The 18,464-nt window shown below is 38.6% G+C and overlaps 1 protein-coding gene across 2 annotated transcripts in view; it reads right to left on the bottom strand.

Moving 5' to 3' along the window:
* Positions 1-18,464, bottom strand: part of LOC136858818 (probable cytochrome P450 304a1) — a 365,722-nt gene that overhangs the window by 165,357 nt on the left and 181,901 nt on the right. For both annotated transcript variants that reach the window (XM_068230565.1, XM_068230566.1), the window contains exon 5: positions 2,889-3,161. In XM_068230565.1, coding sequence (XP_068086666.1) covers positions 2,889-3,161 — 273 coding nt within the window. The remainder of the gene's footprint in view (positions 1-2,888; positions 3,162-18,464) is intronic.

The following is an 18,464-nucleotide window of genomic DNA, read 5'->3' on the forward strand; positions in this document are numbered from 1 at the left end:
GAAGAGTGTGAAAGGAAGTGAAAAAAGTGAATTCTTTTTATGGGGTACTTACATCTCAAAACTGAAGGTAACAGACATGAACATTGATATTTGGAATCTCCTTTAAAGAAACACGCCTTACTTTCGGGGGGGGGGGGGGTAAATCAACTTAACGGCAGTGGGGTGAAAAAGGAGTTGAGACCAATTGATTTTACTGTTCATAATGTACTTATTCTGATCATTATCTGATCATTTTTAATCTTTCCTGGCTTCGTTTTCAAGAGCCATCTTTTCCTTTGTAGGACATAAAGTTAGATTACAGTGGATTATCCTGGCCTATAAATAAAATTTTAAACACATTTGAAATAAACGATAGGAATGATATTGACTGTGCAATTGTTTACCTCTATAATAAGGTCAATAATGCACGGACGTATATCATTCGTGTTGCCAGAAATCTCGCGCACTTGCCTACGTGCGACGATGGTGCTGGTCACATTGTCAGCAATGACAATGGCAGAGGATGTAATTTACCGCCAAGTAGTGGTCTTGCATTTTGCTGTGGGTTTCAGACCATCAATAATAATAATAATAATAATAATAATAATAATAATAATAATAATAATAATAATAATAATAATAATAATAATAATAATAATAATAATAATGTTCTGGACCATCGTCAAAATGTGCGGACTGCACTGGACGAAGGTTCTGGCTGGGTAATGACTACGATTGTAGTCCGGCCGCGGGTTCAGTACCGCCAAGGCACTCAAAACGACACCACGCTGGATCTCCCCAAATATATGATCCATATTACAAATGCTTATAGGAAAAGATGTCAAAGATTTAGGAACCCAACTGACGGGGTGGATTACCTGCACCTAGCCCGGGAAGTACAAAATCGATTGCAGGAAAGAAAGATTGAAAAATGGGAGGTACATTGCCGTAATCTCTCAGAAAACGAGACAGATCACAAATTTTGGCAGATTCTCTCAGAAAACGAGTCAGATCATGAATTTTGGCAGATTATATATAAAACATTAAGCATTCAATTATAAATTTCATTATAATACCGTAGCGAAGCACGGGTATCTTGCTAGTAATTATATCAAATCCATTTGCTGGCGAGACCTAGTGTTTACAGTGCACTATGTCCCCTGGTATGGGCTAGAGCAATTTTATTACGTTCATTGATCTGTCTCAGTCTTATCCTTGGCTTTGACAATATGAATATGACTACGGTATTAGTGATGGTAATAATGTCATTCCTTATGCAGCCAGTCCCGGCTATGAATAGTGTGAAAATGCTGCTTGTAGAGTCGATTGGTGTATGCATTTCAGTGGGCTTGGCGGACTGATAAGTAATAGCAATTTCTGGCTCAGTGAGGAAAGCAATGGGAAACTACCACACTCCACATTTCCCTAGTATGCCCCTTCAGCGATGCCTAGGCCATCTATGACAGCTAATGTTGGAGTTGTTGAGAATCCAGCCAGCCTTCAGGCTGAGGACTGAACATACATACAATTACATAAATAAGAAAGCGCCACTTTCTTTTAACAAAATATAAATCAATAACTTACTCTACAAAGAATATATTAAACTCAGCATAATTATGTCTGCCTTTGTAGCGTAACAGTGTTATTAGCTGCCGTCCTTGGGGAACCGGGTTCAATTCGTGGTACCACCAGAAATTTAAGAATGGCAGAAGGGCTGTTATGTGGTTAAAATGGTACATGCAACTCACCTCCATTGGGCGTGTGCCTCAAAAGAGCTGCACCACCTCGGGATGAGGACATGAGTTTATGTTTACGTTTTTTAGCATAATTATATCTTTGCACTCCAAATAAATAAATAAAAGGAGCATATTTCTTACATGGATGTACCTTAATTTACAACAATGTATCTGTTGTTCGTTAAGCATGGCTGCTCTAGACAAGAGCGATCAACACAAAAAAATCTGTCAAGTGGTTCTTGAGTTACAACCCTGACATTAACACATATGGACAGACAGATGAAGCATGAAATATCTGGACATGTTGATATACTTGAATACTCTTGAAAATGTTTTCTCAGGTTCTGAACCATTCTTGCACAATCCTCTCATTCAACTGAATCTTTCATGGCCGAATGTTTGTTTTTAGGTCTCCCTCTACATTACATTTCTTTTTGATGATGACAGTACTATATATAAACACCTTGAGAGAAATACAGTACTTTTATTCCCAATCTGTCTCTCCAATTAAACTTAATGAGTTTTTTCTTAAGTATCTGTTAACTACAAACTTGTCCATATTGCACAATTAAAGGGACTTGAGAATCTATCGCTTAGTTCAGTTCAAGCTGTGCACTGTCATAAAACTCCATTGTGCAGTCACAGGAGTGTGCCTCTTGCCCTTTTCCCATTTTGTAAACAAGCCCTTGGTGTGAGTTGTGTTCAATGCTGCTCTAGAGAACACCTATCAATGCATAAAAATCAGCCAAGTGGTTTTTGAGTTATAACCCTGACATTAATGCATATGGACAGACAGATGTTGAGTTTTGTATATATAGAGATAATAATTACATTTTTCTGTATTAACAAAGAAGGCAAACAAAGTATCGATATCATAATCAGAGGTGTGAAATTATATTGATATTTTTGAGTACTGGTATTGAGGAATCAAGGGTATCAAGAAATCATCTCCAATTTTATTTTAAAATGTAGTTCGTAAAGTATTACATCAGGGCATCTTTAAATATTGTATAACAAATTATATTTATATTGAGAAGCTAGTAAACAATCTGCTGACCCCAAACTTTTCTGCCAGTGGCTAAGGTTTCAGTTTTATCAATGGGAAAAAAGGGCATAGTGTTAGGGAAACTGTAATTTATCATATAATTCATATTACATTTCATATTAACTTACCTTAATGAAACTCATCATCTTCAGGACAATTTCCCTGACATCCTCCACTCCAAATCCTCGAGGGGACAAATACTGCAGCCATGTTGTCATAGATACAGCTCTGCCAGTAGATTGAATGTTTAGCATAAAATTGTTTGCTTCTTGGCTCACCATATGAAGAGGCTCTTGTTTTCCACGTGGAAATCTTTCCCCACCGAACATACTCCATAAGGCATCAACTGAATATGGTCCAAACAGCCGGGATAACAATACTTTTCCTCCCTTACATACAAACTGTTTAACAAAAGAGAATTTATAAGCTTAAATTATTATTAATATTTCGAAATGAAAATGTCTCTAAATCTAGTGTATTCATTACACTAAGGTAAAATACAGGCTACATTATCAAGATGAAACAATACAAATTTTGGGAAATGAAACAAATAAGTACATAGAAAATTATCACTGATTTTATTAAAATATCTACAGAATTTTTATCAGTGGTATACTGGTATTTAAAAAGGAACATTTCAACAAACAAAGAACATGATGAAATAATATTGAATGGAATATGACAAAAGGAGTATTTTGATTCATTTTCATCGGTGTGATCAGAAGACAACTGAAAGGTATGGGGAAGTTAGACATGTTGGGTTAGAATAGGGGAGTTTGATTAAGTTACAAAGGTTGTTGAGTTGAGACAGACGTCTGATATTCTAATCTGGGTGTACCCTGGACTTCAATTGACCTCGTACATAGAACTGAAGATTCTCATTCAACAAACAACCTTGTGCCTACTGAGCTGTGCTTATATGTATTTTAGTTGCCTCTGTCGATCCGTGGTAGAGTGTCGGCCTCCGAATCCCAAGATAGCGGGTTCAAACCCGGCAGAGGTAGTCGGATTTTTGAAGGGCGGGAAAAAGTCCATTCGACACTCCATGTCGTACGATGTTGGCATGTAAAAGATCTCTGGTGATACATTTGGTATTTACCCGACAAAATTAATTAAATCTCAGCCATAGACGCCCAAGAGAGATCCGGTTTACTCTGTCTGCCATCTAGCGGACCTAGATTAAAACGGAACGTCGAAATTGACGAGCAGACAGCCAGATGGCATCAAATCGAAATGTCTGCACATGGTAGCTGAGGCCATATGATTATTATTATTATTATTATTATTATTATTATTATTATTATTATTATTATTATTATTATTATTATTATTATTATTATTATTATTATTATTATTATTATATGTATTTTGACCATGGCTATACTTAAAAGAAATCAGTGTAAATGCTTCCATTCTTACCTGCAGAAACACATCATGAAGCTTGGAAATATGTGCTTTTCAAGAACGATCCTACATACTTATTAGATACACAAATAAATGTCAAGAAGAGTGGCAAAGTTGGTAGAGTGCTAGTTTTCTGAGTGTAAGGTGGAGGATTTGATCTGAAGTCAGTCTGGTAGAATTTGAAGGTGCTCAAGTTCAGCTGCCTCATGTCAGTAAATTCACTGGCACATGAAATAACTCTTGCAGAATAATATTTTCATACCTTAGCATTTATTAAAAATATAAAAGTAGTTTGTGGGACTTAATATCATTAATTATTAACATCTACAAATATAGAGATCTAGGTTGTCTTATGATATTGAATAAAAGTTCCATAATTCAACTTATACAAGAGCAGCAATGCCTGATCAACATCTTCAAAATTTGATTCACTTGATTTCCTCATCTGTGATTCTACCGATTCTGGAACAAATGTCCATATATTTTTCTATACATACTGTAGTGATGTTCCATAGTAGAACAGTTCCTCAAAAGCCGATGATATCACCAGAATATAATGTAATGGAAAGTTGATGATAAACAAACTAGCTGGTGTAATGCCAATGACTGTACATTACACCACATTGCACTCCTAACCAGACTGGTGAGCTTCATATTCATTCTCTTCCCCTAGCAGCTGTTCCATTTCCTCAGTAGAAAGTGATGATAGTTTCAATTTCTCAGCCTCAGATCTCCTTTATTTGCTTTATGTTTGTCACATGCACTACACTTATAAGTATGTGGATACCCAAACAATATATTGAACTTTGTAACAAAAATGTCCCTATATTTTTCGTAGGAAACACTGTTTGCTGGCTATTTCTCTCAATATATTTCATGCAGTTTCTTAACATTAAGTTGTTGTGGCAGATATACTCTCTCCGATTCATTCATACTGTGTGTGTCTCTGTTTTAGTAGACAATTCACCTCCGACATGTACCTCATCATCACTACACATATCTGTACTCATTTTAATACACTCAAAGCAACGAGCAGTAAACCATACACAAAAATTACAAGTACACCTCCATGGTCACAGTGGACACACAATACAGAAAGATAGAAACTCAGTGGGAAACAGCTGTTAACACAGGGCATGTGCACGTGCTCTTGTGCTGCCATTGGACTGTGATAAATCAATCAATCAATCAATCAATCAATCAATCAATCAATCAATCAATCAATCAATCAATCAATCAATCAATCAATCAATCAATCAATCAATCAATCAATCAATCAATCAATCAATCAATCCTGATCTGTATTTAGGGCAGTTGCCTAGGTGGCAGGTTCTCTATCTGTTGTTTTCCTAGCCATTTCTTAAATGATTGTAAAGAAATTGGAAATTCACTAAACATCTCCCTTGGTAAGTTATTCCAATCCCTAACTCCCTTTCCTATGAACAAATATTTGCCCCAATTTGTCCTCTTGAATTCTGCTTTATCTTCATATAGTGATCTTTCCTACTTTTAAAGACACCACTCAAACTTATTTGTCTGCTGATGTCATTCAACATCATCTCTCTACTGACAGCTTGGTACATACCACTTAGTCAACCAGCTTGTCTCCTTTCTCCTGTCTTCCCAGCCCAAACTTTGCAACATTTTTGTAACGCTATGATTGTTCTTTCATATAATGCTAAAATTTGCATTTTGTGTTTCTCAGATACTAATCATTTATGCTTAGTCATCTTTAACATGATGATAGACTCACCTTCCAGTTACCTACTGGTAGTAAGATGTCTTTTTTTTTTTTTTTTTACTTTTGATGGACCCTGACCTTTTTTCCCCTGTACCCTTCAATTGTGGAGTGCTGCATAGTGTGAACAAGAATCATGTGTGAGAAATTAAAATTATATGTTCAATATGAATGTGATTGATTTAGGAGTTCACTTAGTTTATAAACAGAAATGAGTACTGGGTTAATTAAGTCTAAAAGTTGCTGAGTATGGAGGTATCTACTTTACTTATATTAGTACCAATTTTATGTACAGTGTGAGCATTCCTGGAGGGATTTTCATTGTCTGTGTAGAGAAGAAAGAATACACCACCTGATTCTAACAATCTGGACCGAGGAAGAACTATCCGCAGAATGGAAAAAAATGGCTCTGATCTGTCCAATCCATAAGAAGGTTGACAACTTGAAATGTGATAACTATCAAGGAATTGCTCTGCTTAACCTTTGTGTGGTCGCGCAAAAAAAAAAAAAAAAAAAAAAGGGGGATTTACCAGTTACCTCCATCAGGCGTGTCCCATTCGAATTGGGGAAGCTCGCTGGCTCTGCCGCCAGCAGAGTCAGAGGGTAGTAGGGAAATAAAATACCACCGTGAAAAAAAAAATTGGTCCCTTGCCAGGGTTACGGCGAAGACTGGTAAATGACCAGAAGCCAGAAAACATCTTGAGGCAACCTCTAGGGCTAACAACCCTAGTTGTAAAAGGATGGGTATCCGTCCAAAGCAAAGTCAAGTCAAAAAGCATGATGGCACAACATTTCAAGAAACATACTCCAGGGGGTAAATCTTTGGATAAATCCCTCGTCGTGAACGCCACGGTGCACGAGTCTCGTTTTGATTCTGGGGGAGACTCGACATCATGCAAGAGACGAGTCGGAGCGTCACGGTGTACCCCGAAGAGTCAAAAACTCAGGCCAAAATCTAAAACCTTTCTAGCAACTTTCAACATAAATTCACTTACACAAACTGGCAAGCTGAAAACCCTCACCAAAGCTCTTCACGAAAATCAGATATCCATAATGGCCCTACAGGAAACAAGGTATCTAGATGAAGAGATTTTTGAATCCGAAGGCTACCGATTTTTCAAGAGCAAAGCGCAAAGAGGAATCCTCAATGGAGCTGTGATGCTTGGAACTGCGTTTGCTGTTAGAACCAAGATCCTTAAATCGGTTGCAAACTTCGAACCTGTGAATGACAGATTGTCTATACTCACAATTAAATGCGCGAACAAAACCTACGCCCTAGTTAACGCACATGCTCCTACAAACGATAAGAACAACTCTGATCCAGACGAAGATGATAATTTCTGGGACCTACTGGATGAAAAATTAAACAAAATCCCCAAACACCATGTCAAGCTTCTTTTGGGTGACTTCAATGCCCAACTAGGTCGTGAACAGAAGTACAAGAAAGTTATAGGAAATTACCCTGCTCACAAAAGAACCAATCCCAATGCCAAAGACTGGTGTCCATTTGGGAAAATCACAACCTGCAGGTCATGTCGACCCACTTTTGCCATCTACCCAGAAAGCAAATGACTTGGCGTTCTCCTGTCCAAGCTCTTGGAGAGTTCCAAATTGATCACGTTGCAATCTCCAGGAGAAACAGCCCTGAGATTTTGAATGTCAAGGTAAAGAAAGGCATCAATGTGGCCTCAGATCACTATATGTCTCTTATCAAATTCAAACCAATTCTCGCAAACACAAGGAAGACAACCGAACAGATCACACGGTTCGACAATGATAAACTTCGGCAAAGGGTCGAGGAGTTCCAGGAGAAGGCTAGACCAAATGACTGTGACTTTAACAACGCCAAAAGACTCCTTGTTGAGGCCGCCAAAGACATTGCAGAAATCAAGAGAAGCAAAAAGCATGCCTGGTGGAATGGTACCTGCGAATCAGTCCTCCAAGAAAGACTCAATGCGTGGAAACAGTACTACTCTACAAAATCAGAAAATGATTGGGAAACCTACAAAACCCAACATGCCCAAGCAGCTAGGGTGTTCAGAACTGAGAAACGTAAATACGAAAAATCTCTCATTGAAAAGATAGAACAAAATTTTAGGAAGAATGAAAACAGAGCCTTCAAATGCAAACTCACTGGCTATAAACCACCATCTCTATGCTTTGAGCAAAAGGACGGCACACTGGCAACTTCAAATGAAGAATATTGCAGCATTCTGGCAGATTACTTCAAGAATTTACTTAATTGCTCTAAACCGCAAAGCTCCATTGAGACCGAGGAACCCTTACTCAGGTACCCAGGTTCCAGACCACCCGACAGAGATTAAATCAAGCGCCACATTGCCCGTGTCAAAAATAACAAAGCGCCGGGGGAAGACTCAGTAGTAGCAGAACTATGGAAATATGCCCCAGAGGAATCACTTGATATCTTGCAAAAGCAAATAGAAGAAATTTGGAACAAGGAGACCCTACCCGAAGATTGGAAAATAGCTTTGATCCAGCCACTACACAAAAAAGGCAGCATGAAGAACATCAACAACTACAGAGGAATATCTTTGCTACCCGTGACTTACAAAATTCTATCACTTGCCATCCTGGAACGTTTGGAAGCACAAGTCGAACGTCAAATAGGTGAATACCAAGGAGGGTTCAGAAAAGGTCGCTCAACAGCCGAACAGATCCAAAATCTCAAAACGATCATCAGATATTGTACACTAAGGTCCAAGCAGTATGTGTCTGTCTTTGTGGACTTTAAGAAAGCGTACGACTCCATTGACCGGGAAGTCCTGCTAAACATCTTAAATGAATTTGGAGTTGATTTGAAACTGCTAGCATTAATTAGAGCCACCCTGACCGAAACAAAATCCAAGGTGAAGTTCCACGGATGTCTCTCGCATTCCTTTGACATCAAAACAGGAGTCCGACAAGGTGATGGGCTATCCCCGATACTCTTCAACTGTGTTCTTGAAAAGATCATCAGAACCTGGTGGGTGAGATTACAGGAAACCAGCTACAGTCCATTGAGAATAGGAACCAAATCCAAGGGGATCACAACAGACTGCTTAGCATTTGCCGATGATATTGCTGTTCTCTCAAATGACATAGAAACCGCTAGTGCTCAAGTTGAAATTTTAAAGGAAATTGCCAAACAAACTGGTTTGCAGATATCGTTTGAGAAAACACAAGTAATGACTAACATCAAAGAGGCTCCACCAAATTTCCATACAAAATACGGGGACATCACCCGAATAGACAAATTCAAATACCTGGGTGAGATCATCATGAAAAATGGACTGGACAAAGAAGAACTTCAGGAGCGAGTACGCAAACTGGAAATAGCCTACCAAACATCCCGCACAATCTACAACAAAAAATGCCTTTCCCAAAACACCAAGATACCTCACTATGAAACAGTTCTGAAGCCAGTAGTTCTATATGCAGCCAAAACCCTGTCTCTAAATGCCAACAAAGGACTCCTTGAAGAACTGGAGAAAAGAGAACGCAAAATTGTGAGAGGAATCTTGGGATCAAAGTACAGAAATGGAATCCATCAAAAGAGATCCAACAAAGAAGTCTACAGCAAAATAGAGAAAATTACCGACACAATCAGAAGAAGACGGGCACGATTTTTACGGTCATCTGAAAAGAATGGATGGAAGAAAGTTAACTAAAGAAATCTTTCACTTTTTTGATTCGAACCCCAAAACTACAATTCCCTGGTTTAGAAATACCAAAGAAGACCTGCAAATGCTGCATATCTCAGCTGAAGACACCCTTAAAAGAGATCTCTTCCCAGGAAAATATTGACGAACGGGCTAAACTGAGATGAGCAACCGAAGAGAAGGCACGGTGCCCCTTGGACAGAGGAGCGTAAGCAGGCCCACTCACAAAGAATGCGGGAAATTTGGGCTCTAAAGAAGGCCAAGTTCAGTGTCAAATGCAACAAGACTTAACGTGGTCCTTGATAGCCCCAGCGAATTATATATAATAAGGGGATTTACCAGTTACCTCCATCGGGCGCGTCCCATTGGAATTGGGGAAGCTCGCTGGCTCTGCCTTCAGCTGAGTCAGAGGGGAGTAGGGAAATAAAATACCACCGTGAAAAAGAAAATTGGTCCCTTGCCAGGGTTACGGCGAAGACTGGTAAATGACCAGAAGCCAGAAAACATCTTGAGGCAACCTCTAGGGCTAACAACCCTAGTTGTAAAAGGATGGGTACCCGTCCAAAGCAAAGTCAAGTCAAAAAGCATGATGGCACAACATTTCAAGAAACATACCCCAGGGGGTAAATCTTCGGATAAATCCCTCGTTGTGAATGCCATGGCGTACGAGTCTCGTTCTGATTCTGGGGGAGACTCGACATCATGCAAGAGACGAGTCGGTGCGTCTCAGTGTACCCCGAAGAGTCAAAAACTCAGGCCAAAATCTAAAACCTTTTCTAGCAACTTTCAACATAAATTCACTTACACAAACTGGCAAGCTGAAAACCCTCACCAAAGCTCTCCACGAAAATCAGATATCCATAATGGCCCTACAGGAAGCAAGGTACCTACATGAAGAGATTTTTTAATCTGAAGGCTACCGATTTTTCAAGAGCAAAGCACAAAGAGGAATCCTCAATGGAGCTGTGATGCTTGGAACTGCGTTTGCTGTTAGAACCCAGATCCTTAAATCGGTTGCAAATTTTGAACCTGTGAATGACAGCTTGTCTATACTCACAATTAAATGCGTGAACAAAACCTATGCTCTCGTTAACGCACATGCTCCTTCAAACGATAAGAACAAGTCCAATCCAGACGAAGTTGAAAATTTCTGGGACCTACTGGATGAAAAATTAAACAAAATCCCCAAACACCATGTCAAGCTTCTTTTGGGTGACTTCAATGCCCAACTAGGTCATGAACAGACGTACAAGAAAGTTATAGGAAATTACCCTGCTCACAAAAGAACCAATCCCAATGGCAAAAGACTGGTGTCCATTTGGGAAAATTACAACCTGCAGGTCATGTTGATCCACTTTTGCCATCTACCCAGAAAGCAAATGACTTGGCGTTCTCCCTTCCAAGCTCTCGGAGAGTTCCAAATTGATCATGTTGCAATCTCCAGGAGAAACAGCCCTGAGATTTTGAATGTCAAGGTAAAGAAAGGCATCAATGTGGCCTCAGATCACTATATGTCTCTTATCAAATTCAAACCAATTCTCGCAAACACAAGGAAGACAACCGAACAGATCACACGGTTCGACAATGATAAACTTCGGCAAAGGGTCGAGGAGTTCCAGGAGAAGGCTAGACCAAATGACTGTGACTTTAACAACGCCAAAAGACTCCTTGTTGAGGCCGCCAAAGACGTTGCAGAAATCAAGAGAAGCAAAAAGCATGCCTGGTGGAATGGTACCTGCGAATCAGTCCTCCAAGAAAGACTCAATGCGTGGAAACAGTACTACTCTACAAAATCAGAAAATGATTGGGAAACCTACAAAACCCAACATGCCCAAGCAGCTAGGGTGTTCAGAACTGAGAAACGTAAATACGAAAAATCTCTCATTGAAAAGATAGAACAAAATTTTAGGAAGAATGAAAGCAGAGAGTACTACAGAGCCTTCAAACGCAAACTCACTGGCTATAAACCACCATCTCTATGCTTTGAGTGAAAGGACGGCACACTGGCTATGTCAAATGAATAAAATTGTAGCATTCTGGCAGACTACTTCAAGAATTTACTTGATTGCTCTAAAGCGCAAAGCCCCATTGAGAGCAAGGAACCCTTACTCAGGTAACCAGATTCCAGACCACCCTACAGAGATGAAATCAAGCGCCACATTGACCATCTCAAAAATAACAAAGCGCCGAGGGGAAAGACTTAGTAGTAGCAGAACTATGGAAATATGCCCCAGAGGAATCACTTGATATCTTGCAAAGGCAAATAGAAGAAATTTGGAACAAGGAGACCCTACCCGAAGATTGGAAAATAGCTTTGATCCATCCATTACACAAAAAAAGGCAGCATGAAGAACATCAACAACTACAGAGGAATATCTTTGCTACCTGTGACTTACAAAATTCTATCACTTGCCATTCTGGAGCATTTGGAAGCACAAGTCGAACATCAAATAGGTGAATACCAAGGAGGGTTCAGAAAAGGTCGCTCAACAGCCGAACAGATCCAAAATCTCAAAACGATCATCAGATATTGTACACTAAGGTCCAAGCAGTATGTGTCTGTCTTTGTGGACTTTAAGAAAGCATACGACTCCACTGACCGGGAAGTCCTGCTAAACATCTTAAATGAATTTGGAGTTGATTTGAAACTGCTAGCATTAATTAGAGCCACCCTGACCGATACAAAATCCAAGGTGAAGTTCCACGGATGTCTCTTGCATTCCTTTGACATCAAAACAGGAGTCCGACAAGGTGATGGGCTATCCCCGATACTCTTCAACTGTGTTCTTGAAAAGATCATCAGAACCTGGCGGATGAGATTACAGGAAACCAACTATAGTCCATTGAGAATAGGAACCAAATCCAAGGGGATCGCAACAGACTGCTTAGCATTTGCTGATGATATTGCTGTTCTCTCAAGAGACATAGAAACCACTAGAGCTCAAGTTGAAATTTTGAAGGAAATTGCTGAACAAACTGGTTTGCAGATATCGTTTGAGAAAACAGAAGTAATGACTAATATCAAAGAGGCTCCTTCAAAACTCCATACAAAATATGGGGACATCACCCGAGTAGACAAATTCAAATACCTGGGTGAGATCATCATGAAAAATGGACTGGACAAAGAAGCACTTCAGGAGCGAGTACGCAAACTGGAAATAACCTACCAAACATCCCGCACAATCTACAACGAAAAAATGCCTTTCCCAAAACACCAAGATATGTCACTATGAAACAGTTCTGAAGCCAGTAGTTCTATATGCAGCTGAAGCCCTGTCTCTAAATGCCAACAAAGGACTCCTTGAAGAACTGGAGACAAAAGAACGCAAAATTGTGAGAGGAATCTTGGGATCAAAGTACAGAAATGGAATCCATCAAAAGAGATCCAACGAGGAAGTCTACAGCAAAATAGAGAATATTACTGACACAATCAGAAAAAGATGGGCATGATTTTACGGTCATCTGAAAAGAATGGACGGAAGAAAGTTAATTAAAGTAATCTTTCACTTTGTTGAATCAACCCCCAAAACCACAATTCCCTGGTTTAGAAATACCAAAGAAGACCTGCAAATGCTACATATCTCAGCTGAAGATGCCCTTAACAGAGATCTCTTCCGCAAGAAAATATTGACAAATGGGCTAAACCGAGACGAGCAACCGAAGAGAAGACACGGTGCCCCATGGACAGAGGAGCGTAAGCAGGCCCACTCACAAAGAATGAGGGAAATTTGGGCTCTAAAGAAGGCCAAGTTCAGTGTCAAATGCAACAAGACTTAACGTGGTCCTTGATGGCCCCAGCAAATGATATATATATACAGAAACATATTTGGTCACTCATGGTCAAAAAGACTGGGCACGATTAAAAACAGGGTAGAGTTACTGACTCTTCTTTCCTATCCATAGTCCATAATGAAATAAAAAAATTAGCCAAAGTTATGAGAAACATTTATGTATAAGAAATCACTTTCATTGATTTAAACAGAAAATATAATTAAATAATGTAACCTTTTTAAGCTTAAATTACTACATATGAAATAATGAGTTAATGTATCTTGAAAATCAGAGAGTGATAGCTAGTTTCATCTGCTTACATTTAAGCATCCAACAAATACTGGTAACAATTTAATTATTATGAATCTCATATGCGATAGTAGAAACTAACACAGGTTTACTGAATCACACATCTGGATCACTGCTGTCCTCAGCATCTCTGTTTTCTTCAACATATTTATTACTGATGTTTGTCACATGCTCTTTACATACAGTATATACCTACAATATGAAGAATAGGTTACATTTGTCTTATGATTTTACGGCCATGAACAGTACCAGGCGAGTTGGCCGTGCGGTTAGAGGCGCACAGCTGTGAGCTTGCATTCGGGAGATAGTGGGTTCGAACCCCACTGTCGGCAGCCCTGAAGATGGTTTTCAGTGGTTTCCCATTTTCACACCAGGCAAGTGCGACATTAAACAAAAACAAAAAAATATATAGGAAAGTGATTGCTGCCTTCTGTAAATCCTCACCATCATGTACACTGGCCTTGTCCATTAATGATCCCTGGGTTGTCCTTCCTGGAACCTGCTTACTGAGGTCCCGCCAAGATATGAACTTGAATTGTTGGATTCAGAGTCCATATTGCTAACCATTAGGCCTACGTCACAGAGTTGCTTATCCAATCAATTATGTCTATATCCACGTTCAAGTGCAAGTTGCTCTGCCCATGTGGGTTGGACCCTGTTTATTGAAACAGAGTTACCGGCAATAGAAGGAATGAGTGATCATAGCACAGTTATGTTACAAAACATTGAAGCAAGAGGGGAGAAAAGGGAAAGGAAGGTAGTTAAGGCAGACACAGAAGCAATTTCTTAGTTTGAAAAAAAAAAAAAAAATTTAAAAAAAATTGATAATTGGACAAATGGAGGGGAAAATGTAGAATTGCTATGAGGAGGACTGAAAAATCAAATTCTGGAAGGGGAAAGAGTGTTTGTGCCAACCGTGATGGGCAGGGTTATGTTAGATTAATATGCCATGTTAAATTTGGTAGTTGTGTATTTCGAAAATCCACTCCAAAATGAAATACGTTTTATTTATTTATTAACTAGCTGATGTACCCATGCTTCGCTACGGGTTTCTACATTGAATCTATGCAGAATTACAGGTTAGGTAGTGTACACGTTGTGAGCAAGACTGTATTAAATTGTATAGCTCTTAACGTTACCATAGAAATGTGATGAAGAAATCACCAAACGTCTTTTCTCATATCAAGTCTGGGTTAGGGAATTTTCATTGTAATGGTAGGCCCGCTTACCTACCATGTCATAATCACATTGGGGAATGTCATTATAATGGCAGACACTCACTCTCCACCTGCCTGTTTACATCCTCAGAAAGACTGTCTTAGTGTTTTTCCCAACTGAAGTGAACATAGGTTATTACAATGACATTAGTAGGAATGGCGCGAGTAAAACAATGCTTTCATATGAACTACTCGATCAAATTAAAAACCGCACATTTCCTCACTTTCAATGAACAGTACTACGCTGCCGATCTAACAGTCCAAAGTTCCAGAGCTGGAATGACCAGGCCGCAGACAGCCGTGATCTGAGAACACTCAATCTTTTTTCGTGAGGGGGTGGGGGGGGGTCAAATAGTAGAGAGTCCCATAGTAACTATGCCCTTTTACTAATCTGTTTCCTAGGAGTACTCGATGAGTCAGAAAAATCTCAATTCACACACTGGCGGCAGAAAAATCTATCTGACTTGTAGGCAAATTTTTCCTTCAAGCCAGAGGAGAAACACTCTCTTCATTGCTAATTTGGAATAAAATGAATGTAGAATTTAATAAAAGTGAAGAGGAAGAAGCTCTTCTTAAGAAACGGCTCTTTCAAGGTTGAATTTTGAGTTATTTAGTGAATTGTGGTGCTATAATTTGGAATAGGTGTAAATTGTAATTCTAGACCAGGTCATACTACTACTACTAAGTGAGAGTGTCTGCCTTAAGTGTGCACACTGCTCATTCAAAACAGCGTGTCAGTGTAGGGATCGAATAGCTGGAATACTATGATGAACCAGTATGTTACGTACCAGCAGTATCAGAAAATGTATGAACCAGCGCAATGTCATGCTAAAGAAGAAAGTTTTCTAAGTCCCCAGCTATTTCCCGCCAATATTCAGTCAAACTGTTATACTCGGTACTCAGTAATAATCCCATCTATCAGAGTTGAGCGGCAGCATATGAGACAAAGAACATCACAACAAACAATGGTCAGTGTAATATTATTGTTGTTCAATGTTATGCGCTTTCGATATTGTACGTCTTCACATTTAGATTTCTTCTGACTCTGAAATACCACTCTTATCATAGTCGGTACAGTAAAACTGAATAAAACATAAATGATCAGAAATTGTATTCTCTGTAACTTTTGTTATGTAGAACTTTTCGATGGGACCAATAAATTACGTATTTAAAAATTAAATTTAAGGCGCCTTCTCCTAAACTATAATTTAATCCAAGGTGAATCAAATTGTTTATAACTTAGACTGTAGTTTCTTATTCCCTGACTCTATATACCGATTTTCATTAAATTCTGTTAACCCATTTTCTCGTGGCTCGGCGTTGATACAGACTTAGCAACAAAAATACAAATTCATGAATATCTATGTTATCATAGCTGGTATGGAAACAATGTATGACATAAATGATTGGAAATTTAATTATGTATAACTTATGTTATGCAATATTTATCGATAGGACCACTAATAATATAAATATTTGAGAGTTCAATTTTGGGCCTTCCCTTAAACTACCATTTCACTCAGCGTGATTAAAATGATTTATAGCCTAGATTGTAGCGGCTCATCCCCCAACTTCACATACCAATTTTCATTAAATTCTCTTCAGCCGTTTTCTCGTGATGCGTATACATACACACATACATACATACAGACAGAAATTACGGAAAAGTAAAAAGTGTATTTCCTTGTTACTGTGGACATGACTGATACAGAAATACATTCTTTTCCAATTATGAGCAATGTACAGACAAAACTCTTATTTTAGATATATAGATACTGTAAATTACAATACTAATATTGTAATGTATTACATTTATAGAACCCATCATCATTTAAATCCATCCCTGGTTATTGTGCTTTACATTTATAGTAGCATATGGAAAGAGGAAGTGAGTGCTCTCTCGTAGTTAATAGGCGGTGGTGGCAGACTCTGCTAGTGTAGCTATGGATTAACCTTGTTGCTCGCATTAATACAATAAGCGGGTGCGGTAATATACAAAACATACACAAAATAATTTCTCTGAGACTTCCAGTTGCCAGAATGACCTTTGAATTACTCCCTTTCATGTACCATGTGTGTACAGTCCAGGAATATTTGAATAGAAGAAGCTGGTACACACACTAACTTAATTGCTTAATATTACCCTCTGAAAAGATTTGAACATCAGTAATTCTGAAATAACTTACAAAATGTTGAGATATAGTTGAAACCATTATTCATTTCACATTATCTCAGACATATACAAAAAGTTTTCACTCGCCCTCGAAAGCGTTAGTTGTCCAAAACCTTGGAGAATTTCCAGGACGATTTTACAGATTTGGACAATAGCAGCTCTTTCCTTATTTCATTTGTACGGAAGAAGAATCGGCACTTAATGTAATGAAACCCTAATTTTCCCACAAGGTCATATCTGTTATCTCTGTTGCATCCAAAGCCTGTGGGTCAGACAACTATAGAGTCTATGCTGTCCAAACATGCAAAAAATATATCACCCCATAAATTTTGTTCTGATCACAATTTTTCTGAGATGACCTCTTCTACTTGCAATAGCAACCTAAACACACACGGTGAAGGCTATGTTAAGTATCACAAGTCTTTCTTCACGTCATAACCTTTAATGAGGGTAAATGTAGGTGGCTGTTCACTAGGAATGGTGCAAGCACAATCTACGCAGTCAACCTATTGATCACTTTTTCTTACTACGTAGCCTGCTAAGTGAAACACTAAATTCTGTTTTGTGGGGTTTCCCTTGTAAGGAAGAGTTATTTCATTTTCCCAGTCCATGCGTACTGTTTTTTCTTTAATTCTGACCTCTGTGGAATCTTTAATTTCTTTATTCTTACGTTCACTTTCTTTATCTATTGCACGGATATGACTAACAAATGACGTGAGGGGAGAATCTATCACTGACTTGCAATTTGTGGTCAAATTTAAAGCAAGTTTGATAGATATGTATGCAGACTGCAGCATGTGTAAATGTAGCAATCCACAGTGGAAGGGTGATCATCACACTAAGGGAACACAAAATATCAAAATGGCATTCCAAAGGATCTTGATGATTCCAAAGTTCTTGAAGATGAAAATGTGTTTTTCTGAGATGTAATGTTTTCTAAAAATTCAAGCAATATTTTGTGTGATGCAGAACCTTTAAAAGCCCTTTTACAGACAATGTGGAGTTAAGAGCATCTGCAAGATTATTGATTGCTCATGTGAAAATATCTGTGTGCTCACTATCACTGAATCTTAATTACTCTAAACAGCTTAATTGCATTGGCTACACTATTATTAAATAACTGAAAAGCTAATCAATCAACCAATCAGTCACTACTGATCTGCATTTAGGGCATTCACCCAGGTAGCAGATGCTCTATCTGTTGTTTTCCTAACCTTTTCATAAATGATTGCAAAGAAATTTTAAATTTATTGAACATATCCCTTGGTAAGTTATTCCAATCCCTAACTCTCTTTCCTATAAACGAATATTTGCCCCAATTTGTCCTCTTGAATTCTACATGTTTTTCTTTTTAAGTACATCATAATCAGGTACCTTGTTGTACCTTGAGATGCAGGTTGGAATGAAATAGAATTAGAAATGGTTATGGAAGT

This window comes from Anabrus simplex, chromosome 1 (assembly GCF_040414725.1).
Source record: "Anabrus simplex isolate iqAnaSimp1 chromosome 1, ASM4041472v1, whole genome shotgun sequence".
NCBI classification, from domain to species: domain Eukaryota; kingdom Metazoa; phylum Arthropoda; class Insecta; order Orthoptera; family Tettigoniidae; genus Anabrus; species Anabrus simplex.